At 39.8% G+C, this 17,585-nt stretch overlaps 1 protein-coding gene across 2 annotated transcripts in view; it reads left to right on the top strand.

Annotated features, from left to right (window-relative positions):
* ABCB7 (ATP binding cassette subfamily B member 7) overlaps positions 1 to 17,585 on the top strand; it is a 1,517,597-nt gene that overhangs the window by 403,575 nt on the left and 1,096,437 nt on the right. For both annotated transcript variants that reach the window (XM_044057689.1, XM_044057687.1), the window contains exon 5: positions 4,533 to 4,665. In XM_044057689.1, the coding sequence (XP_043913624.1) occupies positions 4,533 to 4,665 (133 nt within the window). The remainder of the gene's footprint in view (positions 1 to 4,532; positions 4,666 to 17,585) is intronic.

Genomic DNA, 17,585 nt, shown 5'->3' with positions numbered 1-17,585 from the left:
CCCTTGCTGTCCCATAAGTGTATGTTCACTTCCCTCTGCGGCACTAGGTAACCTCAGACAGCTGGGTTTTGAAAACAATTCTAAAATGTTACATCTGGCTATAGGAATTCCTTTCTCATGTCAAGGGGTCTTGTAACATCCCCACAATCAAATTGGCCTGTTTTCTCTGGTTCTGAATCTGATGCTGTTTGCAGCGGTAACAAAACCTGTTCCCCTGACCGAGGAGTGAAAATACTGTGTTCAGGAATTTTTCTGGTAACAAAGAAAGGAGCTGGGAACCTGTTCTTTTCTAAACTTTCTTATCTTAATTACATAATTCAAAATGCATTCTCTGCTTTATGCGCTACCACTCATTCCTCCTTCCTGTTTTCTGGTAACATTGATTTAAAAGATGCTTACTTAGTCCAGTCAACAGCAAGTTCAGGCTGTTTTTTTTGTTTTCATCTGTCTGGTTTGTATTTTCAGTTTTCTGTTTTGCCTTTGGGGTTCTTTAGAACAGCATGATTTTTCAAATTGTTTGGCTGCTGTAATAGCCTGTCGCAGGGCATTGACATGTTCCCTTTATAGGCAATTGCCTTATTTATGCATAATTCTTTCATAGCTTTTGAAGAATATCTCGTGTAGTTAGTAAATCTACTTCTTGTCATGGGATTTCAGGTGAACAAAGAAAAATCTTCTCTCATTCCATTTCACAGTGTAGTGTCTCTAAGATGGCATTTATTCATCGAGACAGTTACATGATAAGTTTGATATTTTCAAAACAGACTGTGGCATCATCCAGACATCATCCAGAGAATATGTCAGAATTCTAGGGTTTATGGCCTCTACTATTTTAATAATTCCCTTTGGCAGAGTTCACATGTGAAGGATTTGATGGTTTGCCACATCATTTTGGACTCAACATTAGCACTGTCATTTCAAATTTATTACCAAGGTTTGTGAAAAAGAAGTTAAATTAGTGTGTGAATCAATTGCCTCTCAACTCAGGTCTTCGTTTTCCCTGCCAGCCCCAACGTAGTCTGTAACAACAGATGCTTCAGACTTTGCTAGGGGAGTTATGTCTAAGGGACTGAAAGTGTAGGAGCTTTGGAATAAAGAAGACAAGTAAAAACACACAAATGTCAAGGGAAGCATGGCTGTAATAAATGCTGTAAGATCTCTGAACCATCATGAGGCCTTCTGTTAGTAATTCCAAACAACACCATAGTGATGTGGTACATAAATTGGTGGGGGGACCAGGTCCTACCCCCTTTGCAGATTATATATGGTAGCCTGAGCTGTAACAGCAGAATTCATGTTGTCCCTTCAAGGGTGTATACATTCCCTCAGAGCATATCAATGTGGCAGATAAGCTGAGCAGGACCAGGGCAGACTCTCATGAATGGAAGTTGCCCACAGGGGCCTTTAGTGTTTCATCCATCTGTGGGGAACTCCTCAAATAGATCTGTTTGCCTCCAGTCTGAACAGATAGCTAAAGAAATTCTGCTCCAAGACTTTTTGCAAGCAAGCTTAGAAGATGGATGCCTTTTCACTCCTATGGACAGGAATGTTCCTGCATGCTTTTCCACACTTTCCTGTCATAACCATGGTTCTTCGTAAGATTCAGAAGAATTCCGTAAGGTAATTGTGGTGACCTTACTTTGAACCAGGCAGCAGTGATTTTTGCCTTCTTTTGACAATGGCCAAGGCTAATTACCACAAACTTCCTTATAGAATAGACCTAGTCACACAGGATAGGATGAGTTTGATATACCACATACTTCAATTTCTTCAATTGACTGCCTGGATGGTAGAATTCTGATACCTTTTAAGCATCTTTTTTGAGGATATGCAGCGAAAGAAACCCGCTACTAGAAAGTCCTATATGTGCAAGTGAAAAAGATTTTCTAGTGGTCCATACTCTTGCGATTATTAAATATTTGTGTGAATTATCCCCACTGCCCTCTCTTACTTTCTTGTCAGTATTCATCTTTCAGCCATATCTGCTTGTCTGCATTTATACCTCCTCTTCCCTCTTTCTTGTGAAACAGTTGTCAAAAGGGATGTAACATAACCCCCCCCAAAAAAAATGGGTGACTTTATTGTCATCTTAATTTTGTATTAAAAAATTGCACTGTTTAACCTGCTCATGAGGCTGGTTTGAAGTTTTTAACCCAGAAAAAGAGTCTGAGTTTCGAAACTCTTATGGTGAGTTTATCCCTATCTCATTTTTCATAAAGATAGGGTAACTTTGAGAATAAATCCTTCTTTTATGCGTAATCATTTCAAAGTTTACACTAATGCAGGCTGTTAACCTCCTTTTTTTCTTTCCAGAACAAAAAAAAAAAAAAAATCAGAGAGAGATTATTTTACACACTTCGGATGTCCATAGGGAAGTTGCATAATTACATTGACAGAACAAAGACCTTCAGGACTCCTGATCAACTTTGTTTTCTGTTAATGTAAGAAAAGGGACAACCTGTGTCTAAGCAGACCAGTGCCAATTTGTTGTCCCATGTTATTGCTTCTTGTTACTCACATAACAAGACACTTCTTGGCAAAGTCATGGCCCAGTCTGTTAGGGACCTGGCCACTTATCTTACTGTTTGGAAAGGGATCACCTCTAGAAAAATGTACAAGGGAGGTAATAACTTGGTCATCTCTGCACACTTTTACCAAGCTGTGCAAACTAGATTCCATTTCTAGGTCAAGAGCAGGCTTTGGTAGGACTGTTTTCCAAAGAATTCTTGACTCTGATCAGCTTTCTCCCCCCTTACTTAATAAGCACCGATATTCATCCCATATTGCTTAAGGCTACTGTTGCAGTGATCTAATGATGAACATAATGCAGTTGTATAAGTAAATTTATCATAATGGTAGATGTTTGAATTGATCACTGCTGCAGTAACCACCCTCTCCCTCCAACCTCCTATTTTTTTTTGCCAGGTTGTGGAATGTTATGTTCCTGTATGGCAAGGCTCTAGACTCCCTTGAATTGTGAAAGTTCTTAAGGTTTAGCACTCTCAACCTTTGCTTTTTGTCTGCATCCTTAATACATACCAGTGACAAGGGTACATGGAAGGAGCCTAAAAGCTTTGGAAGCTGGATGACTGGTCTGGTCATTAGCAAGACATCCTATATTCTTTGAGGCTACTGCAGGAGTGATCTATTTGAATATCTCCTGTTAGTGTATGTTTACTTACGTGACTTTCTACATCATTCTTCCACTACTAGGAAAAGTATGTGGGGATTTAACATTTCTACAGTACATGTGGAGAGGGCCGGGTTCGCTGCTGTTATGTTACAAGTCCATATACAGAATGGAATAAGACAAGATGTTTGGGGTCATAAATGTACTGTTTCATCACTGTTGGGTAGAGATGGTGAATGACATTCATCTTTTCCTTTAACTCCCTCATCAAAGTTGGGCATGGATGTTGAGTAGCCCATCACTTTTGCTTCTCATGGGATTACTCAAAAGACTAAGTTCTCCATAAATCTGGTAGGGCGACCCGATAGGCTTTGCCTTCAGTAAACCTATAAAGAAGCAATAGAAGAGCTTGAATGTTGTGGTGGTGGTGGTAATAATTGAGATGGTGCTGGAACCACATCCTCTACTGAATACATTTTCTGCCTGCTCTTTCATCTAACCATCAGGAAACAGGACAGAGAGTCTGCGGAGCATCTACAGTGTTTATTAGATATATGTGGACATTTGCAGGTACTTGCTCATTCTTGGACGTTTCCCTTTGAGACAGGGTGTGAGGGAATTGTGACCATAAAAGAATTAGCAGTGATCAGTCATATTCAATAAACTAATTGCTGTTAAATGTCTTTTTAGTTTGCTCGCATAAAGCATTTTTGTTTTAGTTTTGAGGTCACTTAGCATTAAAAATGTTATGAAATAATAAGCCAATGGTAATTGGTTGACTCAGTATTTTCCCATATGTTTAGAATGAAGTATGTTTTATTAGTGTGTAATTTGCTTAAAGAAATAAAAATCATACCAATGGTTTGTCTAACTCCTTTAAGAGTTTATAGAGCTACATTTATAGTAGTTGCTTTACTGAGATAAGAAATGCTCCTTGTAAGGACTTTTGCAAGGACTGGTTTGCTTGCAGTGTACATTCAGATTTTTTGCTTGTAATTGCATAAAATAAACCCATTAAATTCAGTTGTGCCATATGACATCTGACTCATTCCTTTCTTAAACTGACATTAAATGACTGTAATAGATGAGTAAGGCCATTCTCTATGCTTTAAATAGAAAACCAGAACCACGCCCTTGTATGCATACCATTTTGTATTGTTTTAATGTACATAGTATTGCAAAAGCTGTAGTTTATGAAATGGTTTAAATTAAATTAAAAAGCTCATATCTTCATTTTAACAGGTTTTATCTTACAAGAATTTTCTTCTTAGCTTGGGGCAGCATATGCTGTTTTTTGGTTTTCACACATGGTTGTCGCTGTCTGGAGGATAGTATGTTTTAAACATCTTGCTCTTCTCCGTTTGTTTAAAGCATTGCTTAGATTAATATTTTATTGTTTCAGATGATGAATGTAGTAGTTCCCTTCATGTTTAAATATGCAGTGGATAATCTTAACCAGCTGTCTGGAAACATGCTAAACCTGAGTGACTCGCCAAATACCATTGTAACCATGGCAACAGCTGTTCTGATTGGTTGTAAGTATTATTTTTATATATGTTTACAAATGTGCTGAGTTTATTCAGCAAGGTTAGTATTGTGTTGCAATTTGCAAATGACCCTGTAAAATCTGATAACTGCTGTTTTTGTTCATTGGGGTGAAGTAAACTGAGTTTGTGCTTTTTTTTCAAAAAATAACTTTATTCAACAGTGCAGCCAAGCATTACACCAGTTGCAAGCATAAAAGTAGGGCACATGGCTGTTTCAAAGTTCAGTAAAGAAAATTACAGTAACATGAAAATTTCATTACCACCTTATAGTAATACTGTATTACGAGTTTCATCCTTTTTGTTTAGTGCCCTGAGATGTTACTTAAGTAGTCAGTTAAGTAAACTTTTGGAGTTAATATATAATTTCTAATTAGTCCTGCCAATTTAATCTCATTAGTTGGACCAGTTGACTGAGCTGCCCTTTTTCTTGAATTAATGCAGTTAATGTGTCTTTATATCTTGGCAGCTGTAAGGTTTTAATGTCCTTCAGAAGTTTAGGTATAATCTGATAAGGTGGGTGGAGATTACTGTTTCCATTTCTTAGCTGTGGATTTTTAGCTAGCAAAAGAAACCAACTCAAAGCAACAATTTCAGCTTTCGAGTACTTGCTAAAGTCACAGATAGCTAACAAAAATAGCTGGAGTGTCAATATATTCTCTGTTTTGTTTTGAGTTGACTTTTAAAGTAAGTTTGGGACAGCTCTAAAAAAAAATGACTCCATCCTACCAGATCTTATTTCCCACATCTCTCCCAACAGTCAAACCATGTAATCGAGAACAGTCTAGCTAACCGTGATGGGGTGTAAAAGAATTTAAACTGGCATTGATAGCCAAAACACCCAAGACATCTGGATTTAGTTGCATATTTAGGTAACAGCACTAGCCTTGACCAGCTGTCTCTGGTTATTGATAAGATCTCATTCACAGTGAATCCTGTGAGTTTGTGTAGTGCTTGAAACTCTTAAATGCTTGATGTTCTGCGTCCCTTCAGTTGTACAATGCATTTATGTAGAAATAATCTGTTTGCAGGTGTGCGCTTCTGGCATTCCTTAACATTATTCTTTTATTTCATTGTACTGAATTAGGAAAACATTCTTGTGGATGGTCTTAGTAGCAAAGAACAATTTCTTTTCCCTCAGTCCAAAACAATCTGCATAAATCATTTCATTTTTAAAGATGGAGTCTTTCAAGAAAGTGATCACGGTTGGGTTTGTCGGTATAATAGTACAAATTTGTACAACTGGATGCCAGGCAACCTTCTTGTGCAATATAGAGAAATTAAATGTTCAGTAGAAAGCTTTTAGTCTTTGCGGTGAAAGGGGTGTTGACATGTTAATTTTGTACTTATTGCCAGAGATTAATATAGGTCATCTGTCAGAGAGCATAGATCTCCTGTGCTGCCTTGTACACATCCATTATTGGTGGTGTTCCATGAATGCTATTGTATACTGTGGCCTGTAAGAGCAGCAGTCAGCAAGAATATGCACTACTTTGTTCACAAAGAAAGATGTATTTGACCCCTTTAAGTTATTCTGTTTCAGTCTAATAGGATTCACCATGCAACTATGGGAGTGTGGGTACTGTTTGTTCATAGGTGATTACTAGGCCAATGACCCCAGAGACCTTTTTAAGCCTAGCCTTGCTTCCCAAGGTGAGAATCAAACACCCTAACTATTATGTCAAGCCCCAACTCCTTTAGTCATGTAAAACCAAGTAATAGAGGGCAGTTTAATGGTGAGATCTGAATAATATGACCCAGGCTTCTGTCTGGAAAAAAGAGTTGATGACAGTTACTGAAGAAAATCTGAAACCACAATAAGAACATTTGGTTTCAAATTCTGAAGGCTGTATATGTGTAGTGTTAGTTTGAGGAGTACTCCATGGGCTTGTGCTTTACAGTGAGGTGCTGCCAGCTAATGAGCAGATCATGCTTTAGCATAAGGCTTCATCATAGACTATTGGAGGCTGGAATGTAGAATCCTTTGCAGACCTTCATGCTTTGTCAAGGCTAGTGCTTCCTTAGTGGGCGAATCGGAACAGACAGCGAACCAGTATCAACGTGAATTACTTAATGGCTACTTCAGTAGGAATGTTGTTGGGCTCTTCAAAGTCTTTGTGAACTCTTTAAATGGGATAACTGCTGCATGTTTTGGTTTAACTGATAGATATCTAAAACAAAAGGCCTGACTCGCTATTTGTTTACAATCTTTTTTGTACATGTGAATAGCCTAGAATGCAGTTTTGAGTCCTGGCCGTTAATTTATTCCATAATGCATCTACTGCTTTCTTCCAGCATTTGAGTGTACATCTCCCTCATTTTTCTTTTCTCATAAAAATAAACTTGATAGGAAAGTACTGATCTGGTATCAGGTTTTCAGTCAGCTTGGCATCTAAAATTTTCTCAGGCTACTAGGCAGTTTGTTTACTCTGCCCTTGGCTTCCTTTTAGCACTGTTCCTTTATTATTTAGCCATGTTTTATCTGCCCTTTACTGGGTTTGACATAGACTGCTGTGGTGGTGCTGCGGTAACATTGTCACCTCACAGTTAGACGTTGCCCGTTCGATTCTCAGAGCGTCTTCTGTGTGGCGACATGCATGAATGGGCGTTTCTTCGTTGAAGGTTGTGCGCTAGGCCCGGCAAGCCAGCACGTAAAAATCTACTGCCAGTCATTAGCGGACCAGAGTTCCGCTGTGGTGACCCCTAACTGGGAAAAGCCGAAAGACGCATTATTGCATATTAGAAAAATAATTAAGAAATGGTTTGTATTTTGTTGCGGAATTTTGCTGAGACAGTAAGTTTCTATTTTTTCCGTCTGTTTTAAAATGTTAAAAACTGATTACATTTTTACTTAAAACTAGGTGTAGATGTTTTGATATGTTTTTCAATGTTCTTTATTTATGGAAAGTTGATCTTTCAATAAATGTAGGTGTAGTCACTGAATTCTACCACAGCACAGGCACACACATGCATTCTTTGTGTGTGTGCGGAAGCTTGTTTTAATGAAAATGTTGTATTTGTGAGTCTTTTAACTCTCGGGCTATTAGAGAATGGAAAACAAGCTACTACTGCAAACTTTGAAAGGAAGCCCTGCATCCACACTGAATGAACTTTGGTCGTGAGCCTAGCCTTGCGGTCAATCCCACTGGCAGCAAGGAATTAGCCAGAATCTCCATATTCTTCAAAACACAGGAAGATGGAGACCATTTTAAGGACATATATTAAAATAAGACATACAAAAGTGCTCTTTTTCAGAGAAAGAGGCTAGAGGATTCCTTCAGTTCTGCCACTGTTCTTTCCCCTTCTTGGGTGTTTGCCAGTTCCTTTTGTGAATCTTCTCCTGTAAAAGTGGTCAGACAAGATTGTATTTCTATTTCATTAGACAGAAATGTGAGAAGGATCCTTTAATCTTCATCTGTGAGCCCCTTCAGGTGTTTCAGAAGTCACTCTTTCTGTTCAGGTTGATTATGAAAGGACAATGGGAGAGACTCTGAAAATTCAACAAGAAATATATCTTCTCCCCTGGTACCATGTTGGACAAAGGTGCTCTTTTGTTGTCTTCCTTTGCTACTCTTTCACCCCAGTAATACTTGCTAGCCCTAGTTTTGGCACTATTCAGATGCGTTTTCAGATGTCAATTTTAATTGTGATCATGATTTTGGGCCTTCATTCTCTTTGTTTGACACCTTCCACATTGACAGCATTTATTTTAGCTTTCCACAGCTGCCCGTCTGCTGACACCAGCTCCTGTCCTCCTTCACAGGACATACTCCACCTGCCTTAACCTCTCTCAGGCTCTATTTTACTTACATTTGAGATTGATGACTATGCTGAAAGGTCATATTGCTGCCAAGGAGTATGTCCTAACACACCAAGCCACAACAGCTTTGCTATCTCTGCTATGGGCTTCCTTCAGGAGGTGCATGAGTGCTTCTACACATCAGCAGCATCCAGACGAAGTGGCACTCTGTAATGCAGAGTTTAGCACACTCTTCATGGTGCTGCTGCAGTGAGCCAGGGGACTGGTGAGCCAGCATCAGCCTCTCATTTCCATCCTCTCCTGCCCAGTCCTTGCAGCGCCCGTGCCACTAGTCAGACACGGTTGTCTGGGGTGTAGTCAGGGCTTTTAGCTCTCTGTGACACATAGCCCAGACAGTGTTGTGTATTGATGCTAATGCAAAAGTTCTGATGGCCTTTTGGTTTTGTTGATTTAGGGCAGTCATTCGTGGATGGCCTTTATATCAGCATTGTTGAGATCATTGTGAACCTGAGCTCTCTGCCTTAAGATTCTCTGCAGTGGGATTGGGCTGATGAGTCCATTGGCTACATTTAGGATTGAGTAATTGGAGTTGGGCTTGGCATCACTTTTCTTGCCATCTGTCTCAGTGGAATTTGGACTGAGGTAGACAGAGTTGGTGTTCTCAGGTCCAAGCATGGTGTCAGCATTGTCCTTGATAGCAAGCAGACAGGATTGCTTTTGCTGCACTTGGCACATATCCCCACATGTACCACAACCTTTGCTGAATACATTTTCTGTTTGCTCTTTCATCAAGCCTTCAGGAAGCAAACAGAGGCTTGGGGACAATTACAGGGTTTATTAGATATATGTGGAACTTTGCAGGTACTTATTCATTCTTGGGCTCATCCCTTTGAGGCTGGGTAATAAGCATAGATGTATGCACCACTGATGATCCAAACTGGGCAATGGACGTTTGCCAATGACAGGATTGGCTCTGTGGACTGAGAGGGATAGATCAATTGTCAGCTGTCCTGTTTTGAAAGGATGATGTTAGGAACCTGATGTGTGTCCAGTGGTGGATGTGATGTCTGGACATTGCACTAACATTTCCAAATCTAGGGCACATTATTGACCACCACAAGTAGGATGGCTTAATGCTATACGCTTGCAACTTCCCATAGGTGCTCTTGCTTTCTGTTGATAAACACTGAGTTACAGCAAAGTCAACTTCTCAAGGAGTTGGCAGGCCTGTCAGATGAAACATCACATTTGGGGGTACCTCAGAAAGGAGCTATTGGGGTTTGGATCTGGTCAAGCATAGAAGCCAGGGAGAAATGGCACCTGGATTCCCCGTTGGGTCACTCACCCCAGATCCAGTAATGGCGATGGTTTATTCCTCCCACTCCCCTGATGACCCCATGTTTAGGGAATTCCTAAAAATCGTGAATCAGTTGGGCAGATGGCTCACAGACCCTGCATCCTCCTAAGAAAAGTTTCTGCAGTTGACCATTTGCTCCCCTCTGCCGCCTCAATGCTGTACCCCCCCTTGTAGTCAGAACCACATGGGTGGTGACTATTTCATGAAGGCCAGCTAAAGACTAGACTTATTAGGTTGAGACTCCCATGTTGCTCTGGAAAGGTTCCTGTTGTTCGGATTCTTGTGACAGGTTTGGAAAGCATTTTTATGTGTCATCCTCCTCCATATTGATGGTGTTGAACTAACTGTGAAACATTACATTTATCTTCTTTTTAATTTCTCCAAGTCTTTTGGGTTTCTAATACCATGACAGGAATTGGACCCCCATTCCCAAGTCAAAGTACGATTAAAGTTCATGAGTTTAGTATTGTTTCACTCTTTGATGTTAGCCAAAAGTGCTTTTCGCAGCACTCGCAATGTGCCCAGTAATGAGTCCTTCTGCAATTCGTATGGTGTTACATGAATTGGTAACATATCTAAATACGATTGTAAATTCTTTTTTATAAGACCAGTTGCTCCTACTACTATTGGAACTGTCTGGGTATCTTTCTTCCACATGGCTCTCGTTTCTGCCTGCAGATCGAGGTATTTTATAACTTTGTCTCTCTCTGTACGCAAGACACTGTAGTCACTAGGTGTGGCAATTTCAATGATCAATGCTACTTTTGTCGTCTTTTCTTGGACCCACTATATCTGGTTTTCTAGCATCTATCTTTTCGACTGTTGGTATTGGGTAATTCCATGTGATGTAAACTTATTCATTTTCTGTGATTCTCTGTGGCTCATGTTTCCAGTGTTTTTCAGCCACTTCGATACCATAATGTTTGCACAATCTCCAGTGTAACAATCTCGCTACATTATTATGCCTTTCAGTATACAGTCCCTCTGCCATTAGAGAGTTGCAACCAGCAGTAAGGTGCGTGACCGTTTCCAATTCGGTTCCACAAAACCTACATATGTCTGTTTCTCCCACATGTTCAATGGACTTAGTAAACCAGCATGTACATACATAGCCCACTGTCTTTAGCTGCCAATATTAACCTTTCATTTCTTGATGTAAATTCAACTCTCCTTTAACCATTCCTGTATTTGTTCTTGATCAACATAAGGCTCTTCCAGAAGTTTTCTATACTTGCAACTATATTTATGTTTTTTCCACATTTTTTGCCTTCTCATCTGGTCCTTCACCGTATATTCTTTCTTTTGTTTTTTAGCACATTCAGTTGCTGCCTGTTTTTTATCCACTTCTGGTTTGATTTCCATTACTGCTTGATGTCGATATGCTTCTGCTAAATTAAGCAGAGATGTCATCTTAGATTTATTCACCTCATGTTTCAAAACTTTCATCATATTTGGATCTTGTGAGGTCAGTAGATGTGTAGAGTCCCACGATTGCAGATCTGTACATGTAATCAATTTCAAGGAGGCCCATCCCTCCTTCAGAACGGGGAATATATAATCATGGTATACACTGATTTTTATAAGTCATTTGGTGAGCATGAAGCATCCTTCTTGTTTTAATATCCGATCTCTGCAACACTTTTTGGGGCCAATCAGTCACTCCAAAACTAGAAGTTAGGACAGGAAGAGCAAACTGATTTATAGCTTGGATCTTGTTCCGAGGTGTCAATGCTGTTTTCAGGATTAATTTAAGTCTTCTAAAGTACTCCTTACTAAGCTTTATTCGCATTTGTTCATGTTTTATTGCTGATCCTTCATCAATTCCCAAGTATTTATACACCCCTCTTGCTTAAGTTCTTTTATATCACATTCTTGTCCCAAACTGATATTTTCCTGGTGCTACAATTTACCCTTTTTAAAGGTTGCTTTTGCACATTTATCAAGACCACATGACATTTCAATATCATCTGAAAAAGTTTTGACAACCTGCAGCTGTGCTGAAAGTTCCTCATCTGATGAGCTATACAATTTTAAATCATCGACAAAGTGAAGATGAGTAGTCGTCAGACTTTGTTGTTTTCTAGAAGCTAAATTATAGCCATGACCTAAGCTGTTAAGTAAACAGCTTAATGGATTAATGGCAAGGCAAAAATAGCAACGGTGACAGAGAGTCACCCTGGAATATCCCCCTTTGGATTTTTATCCCTGGGATAATAATTTGTCCTTTTTTCGTGGCTTAATTGCAAATTGGTCTGCCACTGCTTCATGGTTACTGTAATGTAATCAATTAGTGTAGGATGTACCTTATACATTTTTAAGCACTCTTTTATCCATGAATGTGGGATACTGTCATATGCTTCTTTATAGTCAATCCATGCCATACTTAGATTCTTCCCTTTCTTACAGTTCTCCAGTATAACTTTATTTAACAATAAATGATCCTTTGTTCCATATGACTTTCTTTTATTGCCCTTTTGTTCTACTGGCATAATTTAGTTTTCTTCTAAATGACTATAAACTCTGTCGGCGTCAATCCCTGTGTATAGTTTAGTTGGAAGACAAGTTATTGGTCTATAATTTTTAGGGTAGCTTACAAGTTCAATCTTAAGAGCATTGTTTTTCCTGTTGTTAACCAGTGCGGTGTCTGTTCAGGGTGTGCACATAAATAGTTCTTACTCATGGCTAGATCCTCGTGTTAAGAAGTTAATACTTTAAGCCAAAAGTTAGGTACTGCATCTGGGCCTGGGGTTTTCCAATTAGGGGCTTTTTTCAACTTTGTTTCAGTCTCTCTGGCTGTTATTTCATCCCATTTCATATCCTGTACCTTTAAACTTCTTATTCTTTCTTTTACTTCTTCTATCCATTTAGCATCTTTATGTTCCACAGGATCTTCATAGATACTTCTCCAAAATGTATCTATTTCCTCTTTTTTTGGCGGTCTATCAATTCCTTTTACCTTATTTCCCAATTCTCTGTAAAACTTTTTTGGGTCATCAGTAAATTGCTTATTTTGTGCTTTCACCTTATATTTATCTTTGTATCTTCTGAGTCTTTCTGCTTGTTTTGAAATTTTTAATTTATCTCTAATAGTGCATAATAGATCCTAGTCTGTTCCAATACTGTGCATTGCTTTTATCACATCTATCTTTCTTAATATTTTTGTTGATCTATTCCCTCTTCTATAATCTTCTAACAATGACACTTCTTGTCTTTGCTGCTTTATAGTTTTCTCTATTCGATATTTCCATGATGGTATTCGCTTTCACACCCCACCCCCCTTTTCCCTTGCTACCGTATGTTCCTGTGGTAGAATTTTATCAGTTATTAATTTAGCAGCACAATAATATATTCTGTTTACTTCTGTTATATCGCATGGACCTCTATGGACAGTCCTAATTACTGTGTTCATTTGTTTTATCAAGTTTCTGACTTTTGGGGTTTTATTAACCTTCTGCAGTCTATTTTCAATTACCCAAACATAAACTGGGAGAACTACTCAAGTACTAACTCCCTTGCCCTACATTTCCTAGAATTTATAAACTCAAACGCCCTGGATCAACTGGTCAACACTCCCTCCAGAGGTGACAACATATTGGACCTGGTCATCACCAACATGGGCGACCGGTGTTCCATACTGGAGGCCAACCCCTCGCTGGTTAGATCTGACCATAAACAAATCACTTTGGATATCCACATTCCACCCCCACCCCCAGACAAAGGAAACCACTGTAAAAACTTTTCAAAAGCAAACTTCACGTTACTTAAGACCGAGGTGGAAAGTTTCAAAGCCCCCATGCTAAAGGATAATGCTGTCCAAGCTGCAAAATCCTTTACTAATGCATTTTTGGGCACCTACAAGAATGCATGGATCGTGCTATCCCAAGCAAAACCAAGACTCACTCCTCCAAGAAAAGGGAAACCAGTCTGGTGGATCCCTGCCATAAACAAGCTATACAATAGGAGGAGGAAACTAGTACAGAAAAGAGTAAAATCCCAAGAATGGAAGGCATCCCTGATCAATATCCGCAAGAAACTACAATCCCTCATAAAATCATCCAAGGCGAGCTTCGAAAGAAAAATTGCCAAGGACTCCAAAGATAACCACAAGGCATTCTTTAGCTATGTCAAGAATCTAAGTGGCAATGCTCAGATCTGCTCGGAGTTAGTGCAGAATGGCACAAAATACACTGAACCGACCGATATTGCCAACATCCTGGCAGACAGGTTCATTGCAAACTTCACCCCCCTCTCACCCCCAAAAGGCCCCATAACCATACCAGAAGAATGTAGAGCCCCTGAAATCACAGACACTCAGGTTAAAACAGCCCTCTCCAAAGCCAAAAACACAGCATCAATGGGACCGGACGTTGTCCCAGGCTGTGTCCTACACAAGCTCAAAAACTAACTAACCCCCTCACCTAAATACACTGTTCAAACTCAGCCTCTCCACAGGCTATGTACCCATAGAGTGGTGCACAGCAATGGTTATTCTGCTCCACAAAGGTGGAGCCACAAAAGACCCTGGGAACTATCGCCCTATAAGCCTGACTAGCTTGGTCTACAAGGCCTTGGAGTGCATCATCATGGAACTCATTAACAGAGACATTGGGAACCTCCAAACACTGGGGTCTGTATTACGAAACTGAAAACCCGTTTCAGTGAATACCACAACACTGACACACATAGCCCGAACTGCAAATGCACCGAACCCCCTAAACCGTGAAATTTAAAATCTCAAATCGTCCTAGTCGGCCAACACCACTGCACACTACATACTACGTACACAAACATAATAAATAAAACACATACATACACTAACCAAACCCTACTTCTAACCCTACACTAAACCTTACATACATTACTATCTACTTACCTTAACCTTTCACCCTAACCCTAAGGTCTGTAACTGTCACACACTTACCCTACAAAAATATACCCAAACAAAACAAACAATCCCCACACATACACTTAACAAAACCTTACTTCTAACCCTGCACTAAACCTTACATACATTACCTATCTGTGCACTTACCTTAACCCGCACCCTAACGTCCATAACTATCGCACACTTGCCTTACGGAGCTATACTGCAGACACTGTCCAACTATGACAGTTCAACATTTCGTGTTTAGCGGTTTTGGATGTTCACCGTTACTGTAGTTCACGCTATAGGTGTCGCTGAATTTTGATTCGCTCGAATGGATCTTCTGGCTTCTAATATAGACCCCAAACACTGGACCCTACCCAGTTTGGCTTTGTTTATGGAAGATCATGCCTCCTAAACCTGGTGGACGACTTTGAGACCATTACCAAGGCTATAGATGAGGGAAAGGTGGTGGTACACACAGCCTACCTAGACCTCGAAAAGGACTTCAACACCATTCCCCATTCTGGTATTATAGACAAGCCCACCAGCCTGAACATAAACCCCTGTGTTACAAGATGGGTTGCCAACTGGCTCACGGACAAAACCTACATGTTGAGACTTGCGGGAGCTAGGTCCGACTCTAAACTGGTTACAAGTGGCGTTCCCCAGGGCTCAGTCCTAGGACCCCTCCTGTTCAGCATATACTTCTCGGAGGTACAGGCAAGCACAGGAGGACTATGGCTGGCCAAGTTCGCAGATAACTGCAAACTAGGGGTTATAATTGACTCTCCGGCTGACACAGACATCCTTCAAAAGGGTCTCACTGAGACGGATACCTGGTGTCAAAATCATGTCCTCAAGCTAAATGCCAAATAGTGCATAGTCATCCTCTTTGGAAAAAACAAAGCACCCACAAACTACCACATAGGTGGTAGTCCCCTAAATACGGAAAACGTAATAAGGGATCTGGGGACCCAAGTAGATAGTAATCTCTCCTTTGATAATCATATTGCCAAAGTGGTTATAAAATCCTTCTATGTGGCCCACCTAATCACAAAAGGGTTCACATCCAGATCAAAAAAAGGTAATTGTGCCTCTCTACTCATCACTCATCAGACCCATCATAGAGTACAACACCCAATTTGAGATGTACCTTACAAGACGCCTGCAACAGCTGGAAAGACTACAGGAGTACCTCATCAAGAGGATCACTGGCCTCAAACAGATGCCCTATGCAGCTCGACTGAAGAAACTCCAGCTGTACTTGGTTGCATACCACTTACTCAGAGGTGATCGCTGCCTGACATACAAGGCCATGTCCAACCCAGAATTGATGGACATGCTCCACCTAAAGAAAACCTTATCCCCTTGAGCCACACGCTCTAGGGATCTAAACCTCAGCACAACAATAAGTAGGCCATGCTGGAGGGATAGATTCCTGTCCCAGAGACTTCCCATGCTTTGGAACAAGATTCCAGTCTACATTAGGCAGAGGTCCTCACTAACACTCTTCAAGAGAAACCTTGACGAGTGGATGGGAAACAGAAAGTTTACCCCGGGTATCACTTCAGTGGCTCTGCTGGACCAGAGGCAGAGGGAACTAATCTAAGGGGGCGGTGAAAGACAACACATTCTGGCTAGGCTTATAAATACCTTCAGGCAGATAGCCTAGTACATACCTATAAACCTATTTCTCTCATTGATGTTGATATATCTGTCTTTATCTATTAAATCAAGCAACTCTTCTTTTAACTCCTTTTCTTCTATACTGAGAGCACATCCCTTGTTTTCCATTTCCAACAGGCATTCTATAACATCTTCTTGTGGCACATTCTCTTCAATTTCATCCTGCGTCATCTGTTGTTTTGTCATATGGAAACTGACTGGCCTATCACTCTTCAACATTGACTGCATCAGAGTTTCCACAGTTTCCTGTTCTTTCCTTCCTGTCTAGCTTCAAGTGAACTTTTATACTGGTTTCCTGTGAAAGGCTCCAAAATATCTTGATTTGGCACCTGACCTGTTGCTTCCTGTTCCACTAGTTTCCCCTTAATTTGGATATCCATTGCTCTATCCTGTTGTGGTGCTTTTTGCATTGGATTTTCTACAATGAATCCTTCTCTTTGCAGCTGTTCCATTACCTCAATTTCTATTTCTTTGACTTCTCCATTACTAATCTCCTTTTTCTGCTTTTCCTTTTAGTCTTCTTATTTTTTGTATTGTAAAATTTTCCATATCCGGATTCCTTTGCCTGTATTTTTCTTCAAATATCTTTGGTGCTGCTCTTTTTGTATTAGTTAGTTTTCCTTTCTCCTTTGCATAAATATTACACCATATTAAATCTCTTTTCCTTTCCCATGTCCATATGTCTTCTTCACATGTCTCCTGATCTTCTTTCTTTTTCTTATTCTGGGGACTTGCTCCATCATGCTGTGATGTAGTCTGTTTTAGACCTTCTACATTCAATCCTTCAATTTGCAGGTACTCCATAACTTCAACTTCTATTTCTTTGACTTCTACTTTACTAATCGTCTTTTCTACATTAAATCTTTTGCTTTTAGTCTTTTTATTCTGAAATTTTCCATATCTGGATGCCTTTGCCTGTATTTTTCTTCGAATATCCTTGAAACTGCCTTCTGTATATTAGTTAACTTGGCTTTCTGCTGTGCATAAATATTGCACCATGTCAAATCTTTCTTTCCCATGTCCATATTTCTTTTTTATATTTTTCAAATATCTCTAGGTTTTGTTGTTTATATTTTCTCACTTCCTCAGAGGTTTCTTTTTCCAAAGAGATCAAAGTTTCTTGATCTATATACTGTTTTTCAAAAATCTGTTGTATTAATGAAAGCAAATTTTTATTTGAAGCTTGTGATAGCTTTTCCTGCGGAAGTATTTTGCTTTTCTCTAATTTCTCACTTAATCGT

This window comes from Protopterus annectens, chromosome 15.part0, assembly GCF_019279795.1.
Source record: "Protopterus annectens isolate FY-2018-M chromosome 15.part0, PAN1.0, whole genome shotgun sequence".
NCBI lineage: Eukaryota > Metazoa > Chordata > Ceratodontiformes > Protopteridae > Protopterus > Protopterus annectens.
This window is presented reverse-complemented; position numbering and strand designations above follow the sequence as displayed.